At 42.0% G+C, this 13,003-nt stretch overlaps 1 protein-coding gene across 3 annotated transcripts in view; it reads left to right on the top strand.

The window, feature by feature from the left end:
• The window catches only part of HYDIN (HYDIN axonemal central pair apparatus protein), a 442,024-nt gene that overhangs the window by 176,020 nt on the left and 253,001 nt on the right, over nucleotides 1-13,003 (top strand). For all 3 annotated transcript variants that reach the window (XM_030829570.1, XM_030829576.1, XM_030829580.1), the window contains 3 exons: nucleotides 6,662-6,897; nucleotides 9,094-9,194; nucleotides 11,630-11,765. In XM_030829570.1, the coding sequence (XP_030685430.1) occupies nucleotides 6,662-6,897; nucleotides 9,094-9,194; nucleotides 11,630-11,765 (473 nt within the window). The remainder of the gene's footprint in view (nucleotides 1-6,661; nucleotides 6,898-9,093; nucleotides 9,195-11,629; nucleotides 11,766-13,003) is intronic.

The following is a 13,003-nucleotide window of genomic DNA, read 5'->3' as shown; positions in this document are numbered from 1 at the left end:
ATGGTTGCCTGGCCTTTTGCTATGGCAGCCCCGTTGCAGACCCATGGCAAGTTCACTGTTCTCAACCCAGCTACCTTCCAGAACCATGAGTGGGAGGAAGGGTGCCATGTGTCCATGTGTAATGCCTGGGTCCTTCTCCAGCCACACAGGAACTGAGAGATCCTTGAGTACTAAGATTCTCTTTCAGCCTAAGCATACCATTTTTATCCTGAGTTAGCTGCCCCAGGCAGGTATGAGAATATTCTGTGAAGTGGTCTGCTCTGAGATTCCCAACAAGAAAGCCAGGCAAAAGTCCCTTTGCTTCCAACATTCCTCAACCTATTTAGCCACCCTATCCCTGAGATTCTGGCCTGTAAGGCAGATGCCATAATGTACACATCTGGCCACTCTGTTATTCTTCCCCTTCCCACACTCCACTGAGACAAAAGGAGTAGCCTTTCCACTTCCTCTTCCTGTTTGCCAGAACTCTCATATCATCACCTCCTTTTCCTATATGCTGTATGCCAAATAAGAAAATAACCCGTGTGTCCATTTAAAGAATAACCTGTGTGTCAATTTAAAGGCTCTTATTCATTTTCAAAACAATAACACTGATAACATCATTCTCCATCAGATCTAGAATGGGATTTTTGATGTTAGGGAGCCGTGGCTCACACAAAACCAGGTACGCATGCTCCAAGGTTAGATAGGTTTTTCCCTTAACCGTCTTCCATTTGGGCCTCCTTTATTAGGATGCCGGAAAGATTGTCATTGGGTAATTTATCCATAGTTTCCTTGAGCTATAGAACTAAAAATCAACAGCTGTTCCTCATAGCTGGTTCAGCTGAAAGTTTTGGTAATTAGCTTAACTGAAAATTGAAACAATTTACTTTTCTTTTGTTGTATAATATCTTATTGAACCATTTGATGATATAGCAGCTATGCAAGAGGCCAGAAGACACTGCAGAACCATGATCCCCAAGATTTCCCAAACCTGAGACATGGAAGCTTATCTCAAAAACCAACTTAATCTACCTTCAAAACCCAAGTTATCTTTTATTTTAGTTTAGCTATGAATGTTGTAGATTCTTTAATCTTCTCTATATTGTGGCAGGAAATGTCAGCAATAACATACCTTTGGGCTTGCCAACAGGAAATCTAAGGCAGTCTGGTTTTCAAAACCACATGGGTCAGTGGATTTAGGCTACTTTGCTTCTGGAGTCTGCACTGCATCAGCCAAAGCGTGGGGCAATTTTGTGTTAATTTCCAATTATATGACCCCCACAATTGAAGCCTCATGACTCCAACAAAGTACCATTATTTCCCCAGGTGAATTGGTCTCTCATCAATCAGACTCTTCACAAAGAAGCATGGTGGCACTGGAGGACGTGGAGAGGCATTTGAAACTTTCTTTTTTTTTTTTTTTTTGAGACGGAGTCTCTGTTGCCCAGGCTGGAGTGCAGTGGCACCATGTTGGCTCACTGCAGTCTACACCTCCGGAGCAAGCAATTCTCCTGCCTCAGCCTCCCGAGTAGCTGGGATTACAGGCACCTACCACCACACCTGGCTAATTTTTTAATATTCTTTGTAGAGACAGGGTTTCACCATGTTGGCCAGGCTGGTCTTGAACTCCTGACCTCAGGTGATCCACCTGCCTCTGCCTCCCAAGTGCTGGGATTACAGGTGTGAGCCACTGTGCCTGGCCACATTTAAAACTTTCTAATTATTACCCCACATGTGCAAGTAGGGAGGTGTTAATGAGACAGATGAGCATAAGCTTGTTATTAGCTCAGGAATGAAAGACTAATAGGGATGCATATAGTTCCTGATGCAAAAGTCAAAGTGATCGTTCCAGGAGTAAGCCAAGAATTGGAGGAATATTCTAGTTACTTCAGAATTATGGACATATTATGTGGGGTTTAAAAAGGTTTGCAGAGGCTAATATAGTGGGGAATACATTAAGCTAACTAAAGTTGACAGTATTATCCCTGTATTGACACTAAGTTCCATTCCTAAAAAGGAGTCTGTTATAGATTAGTGTTGGAGATGTGGCATTTATTTGCTTGGTGGTGAAAATATGGATTTTGCATCAGGGACTGTTGAAATTGATGATGTTGTGATAGGTGGGTGGTGGGTAATAGTACTATATGTTGGTTTCTAAAATTTCTATGGCTATAAAGATTCTTGATGGTAGGATTGGATGTTGGATGACATACCCAATAATTAGTTCTGTTGACTACAGCTGCAGTAGCATGAGAGAGTCAGATAATAGAATTGGGTGGTGATTGTCTTTGAAGGAACATTGAGGCATAGATGGATCCTTGGATGGGTTAAAGAATAAATGGACCAAGTAACAACTGGCATGCTAGCTGATACAATAAAGGCCCAGGTAAATATCTGCAAACCCACTATTTTTCAGGAGATACAAGGATGTGTTGAATGAGAATGAGTTTGAAAACCTCCAAGCATTTATTGAACTCGGCCATTGAATAATGTGGACAGAGAAGTTATTACAAAATATGATAACCTGTCTGGGATTTGGGGACAGAGTTGTTCAGATAAAGCATCAAAAGATGCATTACCGGTGTCTCTTCTATGGCACTGATATAAACTGGCAGTATGTAGCTCAAGGAGAAATATCTAAGTTGACCTTAGGAGGGTGTAAAGCAGGGAGTCAGGAGCAAAACCGGATTGTAATGGTCACAGAATGATCTTAGAAAGGTTGGCAGAAGAGATCATAGTAGGTGTGAGCAAAGCATGCCCAAAACAAGTTGTCGATAACAGTAAGGAGACATCACAGGGTGTATCAAAATTGTATAACCTTAAGACAGGAAACAAGGAGTAATATGGCAAAATGATGAAAAACAAAAGCACACAAGGGAGAGTGTGAGAATCAGTAACGTCAGGCATCTAACAAAATCTCATCCCATCAGTCTTGAGCAGAAGCTATCTACTGTGGGTAAAGTCTGCTTGTTCTGAGGGACTTGAAATAGCAGTCTATTTCTGAAGGTCATCTGCTTCTGAAGGTTTTTTCTGTTTTTTTAGAAAATCTCTATTTAAGATCCCCAGTGAGAGTATTTTTCAACACGTCTTCAGCCAATAATTTAGCTTCTATGGGCATCTTTTTCCTCAGAGGTCCACCTCATGATTTAACTGCAAGGTCAGTTGTTAGAAGGCTCTGTAGAAGACCTTCATTGGTGTATTTTTCAGGGTACTCATTCTTCAGTTAGAAAGAGGGGAGGGCTTCTGAGGGTGGTATTTTAGGGAAGCCTTCTTAAACTTACAGATGAGCTGGTTCTCACAATATTTTGTTATGTCTGCATGAAGCAAGATTGACCCAAATTGATGAAATACTTGTAATCACATGGATCTTCTAGTTATTATTTCATAAAGTGAATAGTCTATGAGTTACAGAGCGGGCTAATCAGATCTGATGGCCATCAGAGCTAAAGGTAAAACTCTTCATCAAGGAACTCAGAACCTCAGAGAACTGGGCCAACTTAAGATCAATAATACTATTTTTATGCTCTACATTTCCCAAAGATTGTGAAATTTTTCATCAAAGGGCTAACACACTATAAAATTCTTTTTAACTCTTGTAGTGTAAGGTAACATTCCCCAGGTGGGAAAATTATAGTCTACAATTTCTTAGTCACAGTCACAGCAGTGGTCTTTCTGTACAGAAAGGCTCAAACCCATCCAAAGAATTTACAGTTACAAGCACATATTCTGAACTTTGTGAGCTGGGCCTAATCCACATATATTCCAGAGACTCACATCCCGCTTGTGCAATGTTTCTGGATGTGGTAGCAGGATGTGAGGCAGGAGCCAGCCACATCCCGAGCTACAGAGGAGAAATTTTCCCATTGATTCTTATTCAGAGATTATTTCCTCTCTTCTATGGTGGTGATGTTTTACATATGATAAAACATTTTTGTCAAAGACCACTTAGATTTGGGGGCATAGTTGGTATTCCAGAGACCATTGGAATAAACAGAGGTTCCCAATTTTAGGCAACATTTGTTTTCTAAATCTGAGGCTAAATTTTCTATGTCCAAAATGAGTTGGATGTATGTGCTTATTGATCTCTCATATTCTGAATTATTTCTATGGACAATGACAAAAATGCCACCTGATTTGCATAATGATCTGCCAACACAGTTCCCTTTGCTTTGTGTAGGTTTTTACTTTACTAGAAAAATAAAGAATCCATTGTCTAAAATATTCCATGAATCCCCCAAAGTCTCTCAATTATAATTTAGCGTTTTGTCCTGCATGTTGATGAATCAATTTAATACTCTCATTAAATAGGGTTCATTCTTTAGTAGAGACGTCATGTTCCAAATAATATACCATATTTTTAAAGAACTGTAATTTTTCCTTTACAGCCTTGTGATCTTCCGCTGCTAGTTTCTGCTACTTAGGGCTTTTTAGGTCAGGTGAAAATAAGCATCTTGAAGGAGAATTGAATCTCTTGAGAATGTTGTATTTTAAATCATTGTACAAGTATTGGGAGAAAGATCAGGTGCCTCTGTGAATCCTTGAGACATTCCATGCAATTATGTTGTTAATTATTTGAAGAGAAGGCAAATAAATATTGACTTTTTATCTACTAGACACTACAAAAGGGAGCATAGAGGTCTACAACTGTAAAGTACTTGCATTCAGGTGGAACTGTAGATAGAATAGTATTAGGATTGGTTGCAACTAGAAACCTAGGAATAACATTCTTATTAACGACCTTCAGTCTTTAACAAATCAGCATCCCCTTCCTTTAGGCTTCTTGACAAGCAATATGGGATATTACAGGTACTAGTACAAGAAATTGTTGTAACTAGGAGGTCATAATTGGCTTTATTCTGTGAAAAAGTTCTGGCTTTAAGGAAGCAGTCTGGGCAATGGTTTGGAAGACCGCGTGAATCTTTATAAAACCCACTTTCCATAATACGCTCCACATTCACAGATCATCTAACTCACAAATGGTCAGATCAAATAAGGCTAAGCCATCTACAGTTTCCAGAGTCGTTATTTGGTAAGTCCAGGAAAGTCACATGTAGCATGATTGTGAAGCTGCCTTCCAAGCAGTTCCTCTGGAATTTCCAAGAATAACCCTTCAAGTGCACTCAATCTCACAGTTCTTTTTCCATGAAAGATATCTTCCAAGTAGGTTGAAAGGTGTGTTATCACAAAGGATACATGAATGTGTTTCCTCCAGTGGCCTAATGTGTAGACAAAAGCTGAGACATGAGGCAGAAGTAGATCAACTCAAAATAGCCCTGACAGCAACAATCATTACTCCAAGAGACCAAGTACGTTTTATTACAGCAGAGTTCGAGGTAGAAGAGTAGCATTTCCATCCAGTAGAAATATGCATTTTTGTTCTCCTGTATCTATAGATTATTCTTCTTCTTCTGAAAGTGGTATCAGATACAATAGCTACCTAGGGAATCGAAAATCAGAGTTTAGTGGCCGGGCACTGTTGCTCACGCCTGTAATCTCAGCACTTTGGGAAGCCGAGGCAGGTGGATCACCTGAGGTCAAGAGTTCGAGACCAGCCTGGCCAACATGGTGAAACCCCGTCTCTACTAAAAATACAAAAATTGGATGGGCGTGGTGGTGCATGGTGGCCCACACCTGTAATCCCAGCTACTCAGGAGGCTGAGGCAGGAGAATCACTTGAACCTGGGAGGTGGAGGTTGAGGTGAGTTAAGATTGTACCACTATGCTTCAGCCTGGAAGACAGAGCAAGACTCTGTCTCAAGAAAGAAAGAGAGAGAGAGAGAGAGAGAGAAGGAAGGAAGGAAGGAAGGAAGGAAGGAAGGAAGGAAGGAAGAGAAGGAAGAGAAGGAAGGAAGGAAGAGAAGGAAAGGAAGGAAGGAAGGAAGGAAGGAAGGAAGGAAGGAAGGAAGGGGAAAGAAAAGAAAAGAAAGAAGAGAAAGAAGAAAGAAAGAAAATCGGAGCTTAGTGTATTGCTTGCCAAGCAAGAAAGGTCCACATCTCTTAAGAGAGGAGTCTCACGGAACGATGCTGGATACAGTGACAAAGCAGCTTTGTCTAAGAGAGGTAAAAGCCAGGTGTTAGTCTCTGGCTGGCTCTAAAGCAGTTCGTAAAGTCTCTCTTGGGAAAGGCTATTTTTTGATACTGTGTCATCAGCCCTAAGAGCATGATCCCCAGACAGGTCTAGGACACACTCTATCATGTCTTGGCAAGCTCTGGGTCACTCAGCGGGCAAAACCGTGCAGGCTTTTTCTTTTACCCACTGGCAAATAAAAAGAGCAAGCATGATTCCATGTAAAAATGTATATTTTGTGTAAGAAATAAATGCAAAATATACTTCTGCAAGACTACTCAGCAAACTACTAACAGAGGCTGCCTCCCCGGAAGGGCCTGATGGCAATCAAGGGGCTTGCTTTATATGTGGTGTTTAATCTCCCACATAGTAAATGCATAGTAAATATTCATTGAGTGAATGCATAAATGAAAGAATAGATACGTTAATTAAGAAAATGTATTTATTGATGGAATGAAACAATAAAAATAATATTTAGGGCAAGTTGGAGTTAAGTAGTAATGAATTGCACAGACAGTTCATTCAAGAAGCTTAGCAGTTGCTAGGGGAGATTGAGGGTCAAGGGAGGTGTTGGAGGGGCTTTTATTTCTCATATCATATTTTGTTTTCCAGGGTTTCCTCATACCTTGATATGTTCCCTCAATAATACCTCTTTGATCCCCATGACTTTCAAACTGCGTGTCCCTGGGGATGGCCTTGGCCGTAAAAGCATTTCATATTGTGAGCAGCATGCAGACTACAAAAGACCGTCTTGGACCAAGGAAGAAATATCCTCAGTGAAACCAAAAGAATTCACCATCACTCCTGACTGTGGCACCATTCGCCCCCAGGGATTTGCTGCTATCAGGGTAAAGTGCATGGCCTTCCTGCACACACAGCTAAGCAGCTGAGCCTTCAAAATAGCCACAGGCCCTCATCTAGGGTTTGCTCTAGTATGTCCAGTGTCAGTAGGAGGGGGTGCCTGTCAATTTACAGGGAAACGTGGGCCTATAAGGAAATAAACCAGACACAAATACATTGGGCAAAGCAATGGGCACTGCGCCAGTGGCTTTACCTTAATCTAGATGCATTGCCTTCACCAGAAGAGTGGGTTCTAGGCATTTCCAGTGAAGCCACTGCTATCCAGACAGTACACCCAGCGGTACTAATATAAACAGATTTCACAACTTATTGATACTTAGGTTTATCTTTCCTTCAGACTCAGATCCTTTAGATACCAATAAATAGCCACACTTATGCCAAAGATGATATCTGGTATTATTCAGCTTTGTAATCCGAATCTGGGCTTCATTCATGGTGGCTGTGGATGTGATATCACTAACAGCACCTTATCTTGAGTTCCGCAAGAAAAGCCATGAGAATTCGGCTTCCTCATCCTGAGGAATACTCATTCTTCCATGTTTTGTCTGCAATCAGGATAGTGCTTTGCCTTGGTTATCGCCTCACAGTGCCACCAGTGGAATTATTTCACCCTTAACTGTCTTCCCTCTTTTCTTTTGCTGTTGTTGTTTGTTGTTGTTGTTGTTGTTGTTGTTGTTGCTTCCCAGATATCGCAGGAAGATTTTAAAAGACATAGCGTCTTGCTAGCAGCCTTCTGCCAAAACTACTTGTTCTTCCTTCTAGCCACAGCCCAGATATATAAACAGGGGGTTACAGTCACACTAGGATTCTCTGTTTCTTTCCAAATCAATGACTTCATCTTCACTTTATTTTTCCTTTATATTTGGAAAAGCTTTCTCCAAGCTCCAGTTTTCCCTCCTGATCTGTACTTCAGCCAGGTCTGTGTGGACTCAAATTTGCATCCAGTGATTCCCTCTGCAACTGAAAACATTTTAATTAGTACCAGATACATAATTTATAAATAGAAAAGCCTTAACCTATGCCAGAAGCTGTTTTCTAGACTTGCAACTATCTCTTCCAGTACACATAATTTTGAAGCAATTAAAAATCGTAGCAAGGCTTCTGAAAGCCTAAATGTACAGCTTCACAGCAGGAAATAAAAACACAGGGTAAAATGTTCTGAGCCCCCCAACAGCCTCCCTTGACCCTCAGTCTCCCCTAGCAACTGCTAAACTTCTTAAATAAATTGTCTGTGCAATTCATTACTGCTTAACTCCAACTTGCTAGAATTGGAATCTAAGTACCAATGAGTTCTGAAATCTGTTTATGTTTTGACCATGTTCTATTGTCCTCAAATAGACCTTTCTTTGAAACTTTCTATTTTCTGCTGTAATAAAGAATGTGAGATGGGCCGGGCGCGGTGGCTCACGCTTGTAATTCCAGCACTTTGGGAGGCCGAGGCGGGCGGATCACGAGGTCAGGAGATCGAGACCACAGTGAAACCCCGTCTCTACTAAAAATACAAAAAATTAGCCGGGCGTGGTGGCGGGCACCTGTAGTCCCAGCTATTTGGAGAGGCTGAGGCAGGAGAATGGCGTGAACCCGGGAGGCGGAGCTTGCAGTGAGCCAAAGATTGCGCCACTGCACTCCAGCCTGGGCAACAGAGCAAGACTCCGTCTCAAAAAAAAAGAAAAAAAAAAGAATGTGGGATGGTGTGGGCAAGATTTTGGTAAAGCAGACTAACCGATTTCTTACACCACTTTCTGGAACTGACATGGTTATTTCCACTTGTTTTACTGTAAGAGAACTTGTGCTATAGTGTTTTACTAGTATATTACATTTTCATAATTCATATAGCCCAGAGGTAGGAAACAATTTAAATTGCAGTAATTAAAGTTGGTTTGATATGGCTCATCGTTCATGCTCATTTTTCCCATGAACGATGTGGTTTCTTTGACAAAACCTCCTCAGAAATGAGCAAAGCCATTGTACTAAAAGCCATTTGGTTTCTACCCTGGCCTTTGAAAACACTCAGCATGCCCTGACCCCACAATGTAACTTGTTCAACTAAAAATGTAAAATGCTATATATCCATAAAGCACTTAGAAACCACTCTGATCAGCATAGTCCTTCGGGGGCTCCTCTCCCCCATGTAGAGGGAACGTGCTTTTTAGAAGAGCAACTTGTCACCTTTTTCTTTCCAGGTGACCTTATGCTCCAATACTGTGCAGAAATACGAGCTGGCACTGGTGGTGGATGTGGAGGGCATCGGAGAAGAGGTGCTGGCGCTCTTAATTACAGCAAGGTATCGCTCCCCAGCTTGCTCTTCTCCCAAGTCTCCCCTGAGCCTCCAGTAATGGGCTGCCTCCCAGAAGGCAGCTCGCCTGCCAACCCAAGCACACTGCCTTCCTGGGAAGGGAAGTTGAATCTGACATTCAAATGACAAAGCAGCAAGTGTTTCTAAAGCACCTTTGGTGGAGATAAGAAGCGTGTGTGTTTCGTAGAGTTTAGGCAGAGAATCCTAAGAATAGTGAAGAAACGGGTCAGACCTTCTCTAACGGGTTTGACTTTCAAAGTATGTAACCAGAAAGGTTTTAGCAGGAAGAGGTGAAGAGCTGCTCGTTTTTATTTTCATCTTTCAACATAGTGCTCCAGAGTTATGCAACAAGAAGCTGTTGCTGTCAGTCCTGCAGTGGAAGATCCGTAGAGCCAAGAGGTCCCTGCCCTGGGACACTGTTGCTGTGACTTGAATTTCAGGCTTGGAGTGGGCCCCCAAGATGAGGCTCGTCTTTAACAATGTATACTCCTCAGAACCATCTCCAACTCCTCTCTCTTTTTGAGAGAGGCAGCCGGGTTAAAATCCTGGCTCAGCCGTTTGTTGACTGTGTGTTTTTGACCAGGCCACAGTCATTGCAGTAGTGCTGATGAGGGTGGTGGTGTCATCGACTAATAACGATGTGATCCCAAGTAAAATCCTGCGGCCACACTCTTCCCAAAGCAATCAGTGTCCAGATCTGGGACTTTAAGTTGTATGTATGCAAATGCTATATATAGGAAATAGAGAAAATGACTTAGTAAAACTGATAATCATGCTAATATGTCAATCTCTGGAATTCAGATCTCTTGTGAATCTTAAGAAGACATACACTTTAAAGATGGGGCAGATGTGCTGGTTGGTAGGGAGTTAGTAATTGACACCATTTCACGTGTCTTGGGCTTGGATGAAGATAAATAGCAGTGCAGAAATAACTTAAATTAGGGTTCCCACTGTGACCTACTTACTATTCCTTCAAGACCTAATTTTTTCCTTTTTTTACAAACAGTAAAAACCCTAATGTGGTCCTTTCTATGCCCAGGTTTGCCTTTCAGTCTAGTCCTGCATTTCTTGTCTATGCAGGCTTATTCAGATACCTTCCAGCCGCTTTCCCTACAGCTATCAATAGGAAATTCTAAATTTAAAAAAAAAAGGTCTAAAGAGGCTATGAGTTTTCTACTTATATTCTGTGACCCAAGTCAAGTAGTATAAGCCCTCTCAGTCACAATATTTCAGGCAGTAAAGGATTAGCTTTAAGAAAGTCACTGGGTCAACAGACAACTTCCATTCCAGCTAAAAATGAACACTCATGCAAAATCACAAACTTTGGGGTTAAAGGAAGGCTCTTTCATGCCCTTATTTTTGGTGTAATCTGTAGAAACTACTCCCTGATTCTTAACAGAAGAATTGCTTTTAGAACTGCAGCCTCAAGTAACTCTCTCCAGAGAGCCAGCAGTGACAGCTTGCCATGATTCTGCCACAGGGTCACTCCCTCTTACTGGGCACTTACCTGGTGCTGAGCTATGCCCTTCCAGCACCCTAAGAAGAGTTTATAACGCCAATATCAATCCCTAGAATTATCCTCATTTTACCTATGAGAGAAATGGGACTCTGAGACAGAAAGTAGCTTGCCCAGGGTTACACAGGTTGTACTTAGTAAGGTCAGTCTTTGAAGCTGGCTCTGCAAATTCAAAAGCCGGTACTCTTCACCATTGCACTATACTGAAACAACAACAAAGGGTAGGATAGACATTGAGAGTCACAGACAGCAAATGAAATCCAAGTCACCTAATAATAGACCAATGGCAAACACAGGGCTTCAACTCCTCTCTTTCCTGCATACAACCCTCCCTCCCTCTCCCCCCACCTCACCGCCCCCATGTCGGCGCAGTGACAACCCCGTCACAGTGCCAGTTCTGGACCAAGCAGCCACCTGAGCCTCTGCATCCAAGACAGCTGTTCTGCATAGGAATTAGCATTATTATTGTTATTTAGATGATGTGAGCTGTCACTAGTCCTTGGGGGGCTTTCTGACTGGTCCAAAGTGTCACAGCTAGTTAGAACCACATGCTGGTGGCATTGGCCCTGTTTGGCATGGAAACAGATTCACTACCCTAAGGATCTTGCGCTATGGGGACCCCTTGCCCAAAGAAGGCCAAATATATAAAACAATGGAAATGTGAGTCATTACCCACCAGACAGCTGTTCAAGGAGTTCTGCTTCTAGTCCTTTTTTGATTTAAAAGTGGTGACTGGGGGCCAAGAGACAGAGAAGAGAGGAGGAGAGAAGTTTTGAAAGTGACTTATGTGGTTATTAGAGAAAAACTACCATGTGACACTGACAAATGTATCTCGCTTGGGGCTCTGAGTTTTCTGTATGTAAACAAGCTCTCTGTTTTGATTTGTGTGATGGTCTCCTCTGAGCAGGTGTGTTGTACCTGCCCTCCACCTGGTCAATGCAGAGGTGGACTTTGGGCACTGCTTCCTGAAGTACCCGTATGAGAAAACACTCCAGCTTGCCAATCAAGATGACCTCCCGGGAGTCTATGAGGTCCAGCCTCAGGTGAGTTCCTTTCTCCTTCTTCAGTATTAATTCTTCTTCCATTGGGTTCCCTTGATGAGAAAGAGAAATCCCTCTGAAGTGCCACCTTCCTGAACACATGACCTTAAGTAATGCTGATTTTTAACCCTTAGATAGTCTAAGGATGGGGTTGCAAAGTCATAGTTGAAATGCTAGCTGCATGCCTGAGCAGCTGCAGGTGTAAACCGTTGTTAATTTCCCAGAGAAATTACCCTTGATAAAGAAGGGAAAGTGTCAATTAAGCCAACATGCAGAATTGCACCTGCAAATAATTGCCTGTGGACTAACCATGCATGGGAAATGAGCTAGGAGTTTTCATTATGTCCATGGCTGTGATTTGAATGGCATCAGTAAGTAATGCAATATTTATAAGTAGATTTGTTGGACCAGAAAGCTAGAGACAATACAGGAATAAGAAAGGAGGAATTATCTCTTCATGTTTTATGAAATGTGTCTGTCCATATGCCACTACACCCAGCTAGGTGGGAGACTAAGGAGTTAAACACAGATGGATAAACAATTTTTTAAAAATCTGTACAGATTAGAGTAATGGAAGGTTACTACTGAGATGCAGTTTACCAAGGATGCATTTGGATATAAAACTCAGTTATAGAAGTACAATATTCTAACTAAAATGTATGCAAAAATGTCATATGGGGGTTTGTTTGGCTACAAGATCAATGGGACTTAAAACAGCAATATGGAGACCACAGAACCAAGGCAGGTTTAGGCTGCAGCAGAGAATTACCACCTTTAGGTAAAGGAAGGAGATAGCTGCTGGTCAGAACACAGCCAGAATTTTCTCTTCAGATGTTGTCATTGTATTTTTCTAATGGCAACTTGAAGAAAAAAAAGCATCATATTCACAGTAACCAAAATGGCAATCCATGGCATCTGCAAATCCAATCATATGTGTGTTTAATCTGAAACAGAATAGAATTAGCTAGGATAACACAGCTACCTTTCACAAGTCACGGGGCTGTTACGTAAGAGAGAAATAGAATGGTTCTATGGGTTTCTCTGACACAGAACCAGATGCCAAGGGTTGGGGTGACGGGAGACAAGGTCTAACACTCACATGCTCCACAGCAGGCCAGGCCAGCCCTGCACAGTGCGTGATCATTTCAAGAACTCAGAGTGGAGCGTGCGTCTGGGGTCAGGGGAAGTTGTTTCTGCACAGCAGGGCTGGGCATAGGATGCAGCACTTGCCTTGGGCACAA

This window comes from Nomascus leucogenys, chromosome 2, assembly GCF_006542625.1.
Source record: "Nomascus leucogenys isolate Asia chromosome 2, Asia_NLE_v1, whole genome shotgun sequence".
NCBI classification, from domain to species: Eukaryota; Metazoa; Chordata; class Mammalia; order Primates; family Hylobatidae; genus Nomascus; species Nomascus leucogenys.
The sequence above is the reverse complement of the archived record's forward strand: the minus strand, read 5'-3'. Positions and strand labels throughout refer to the sequence as shown.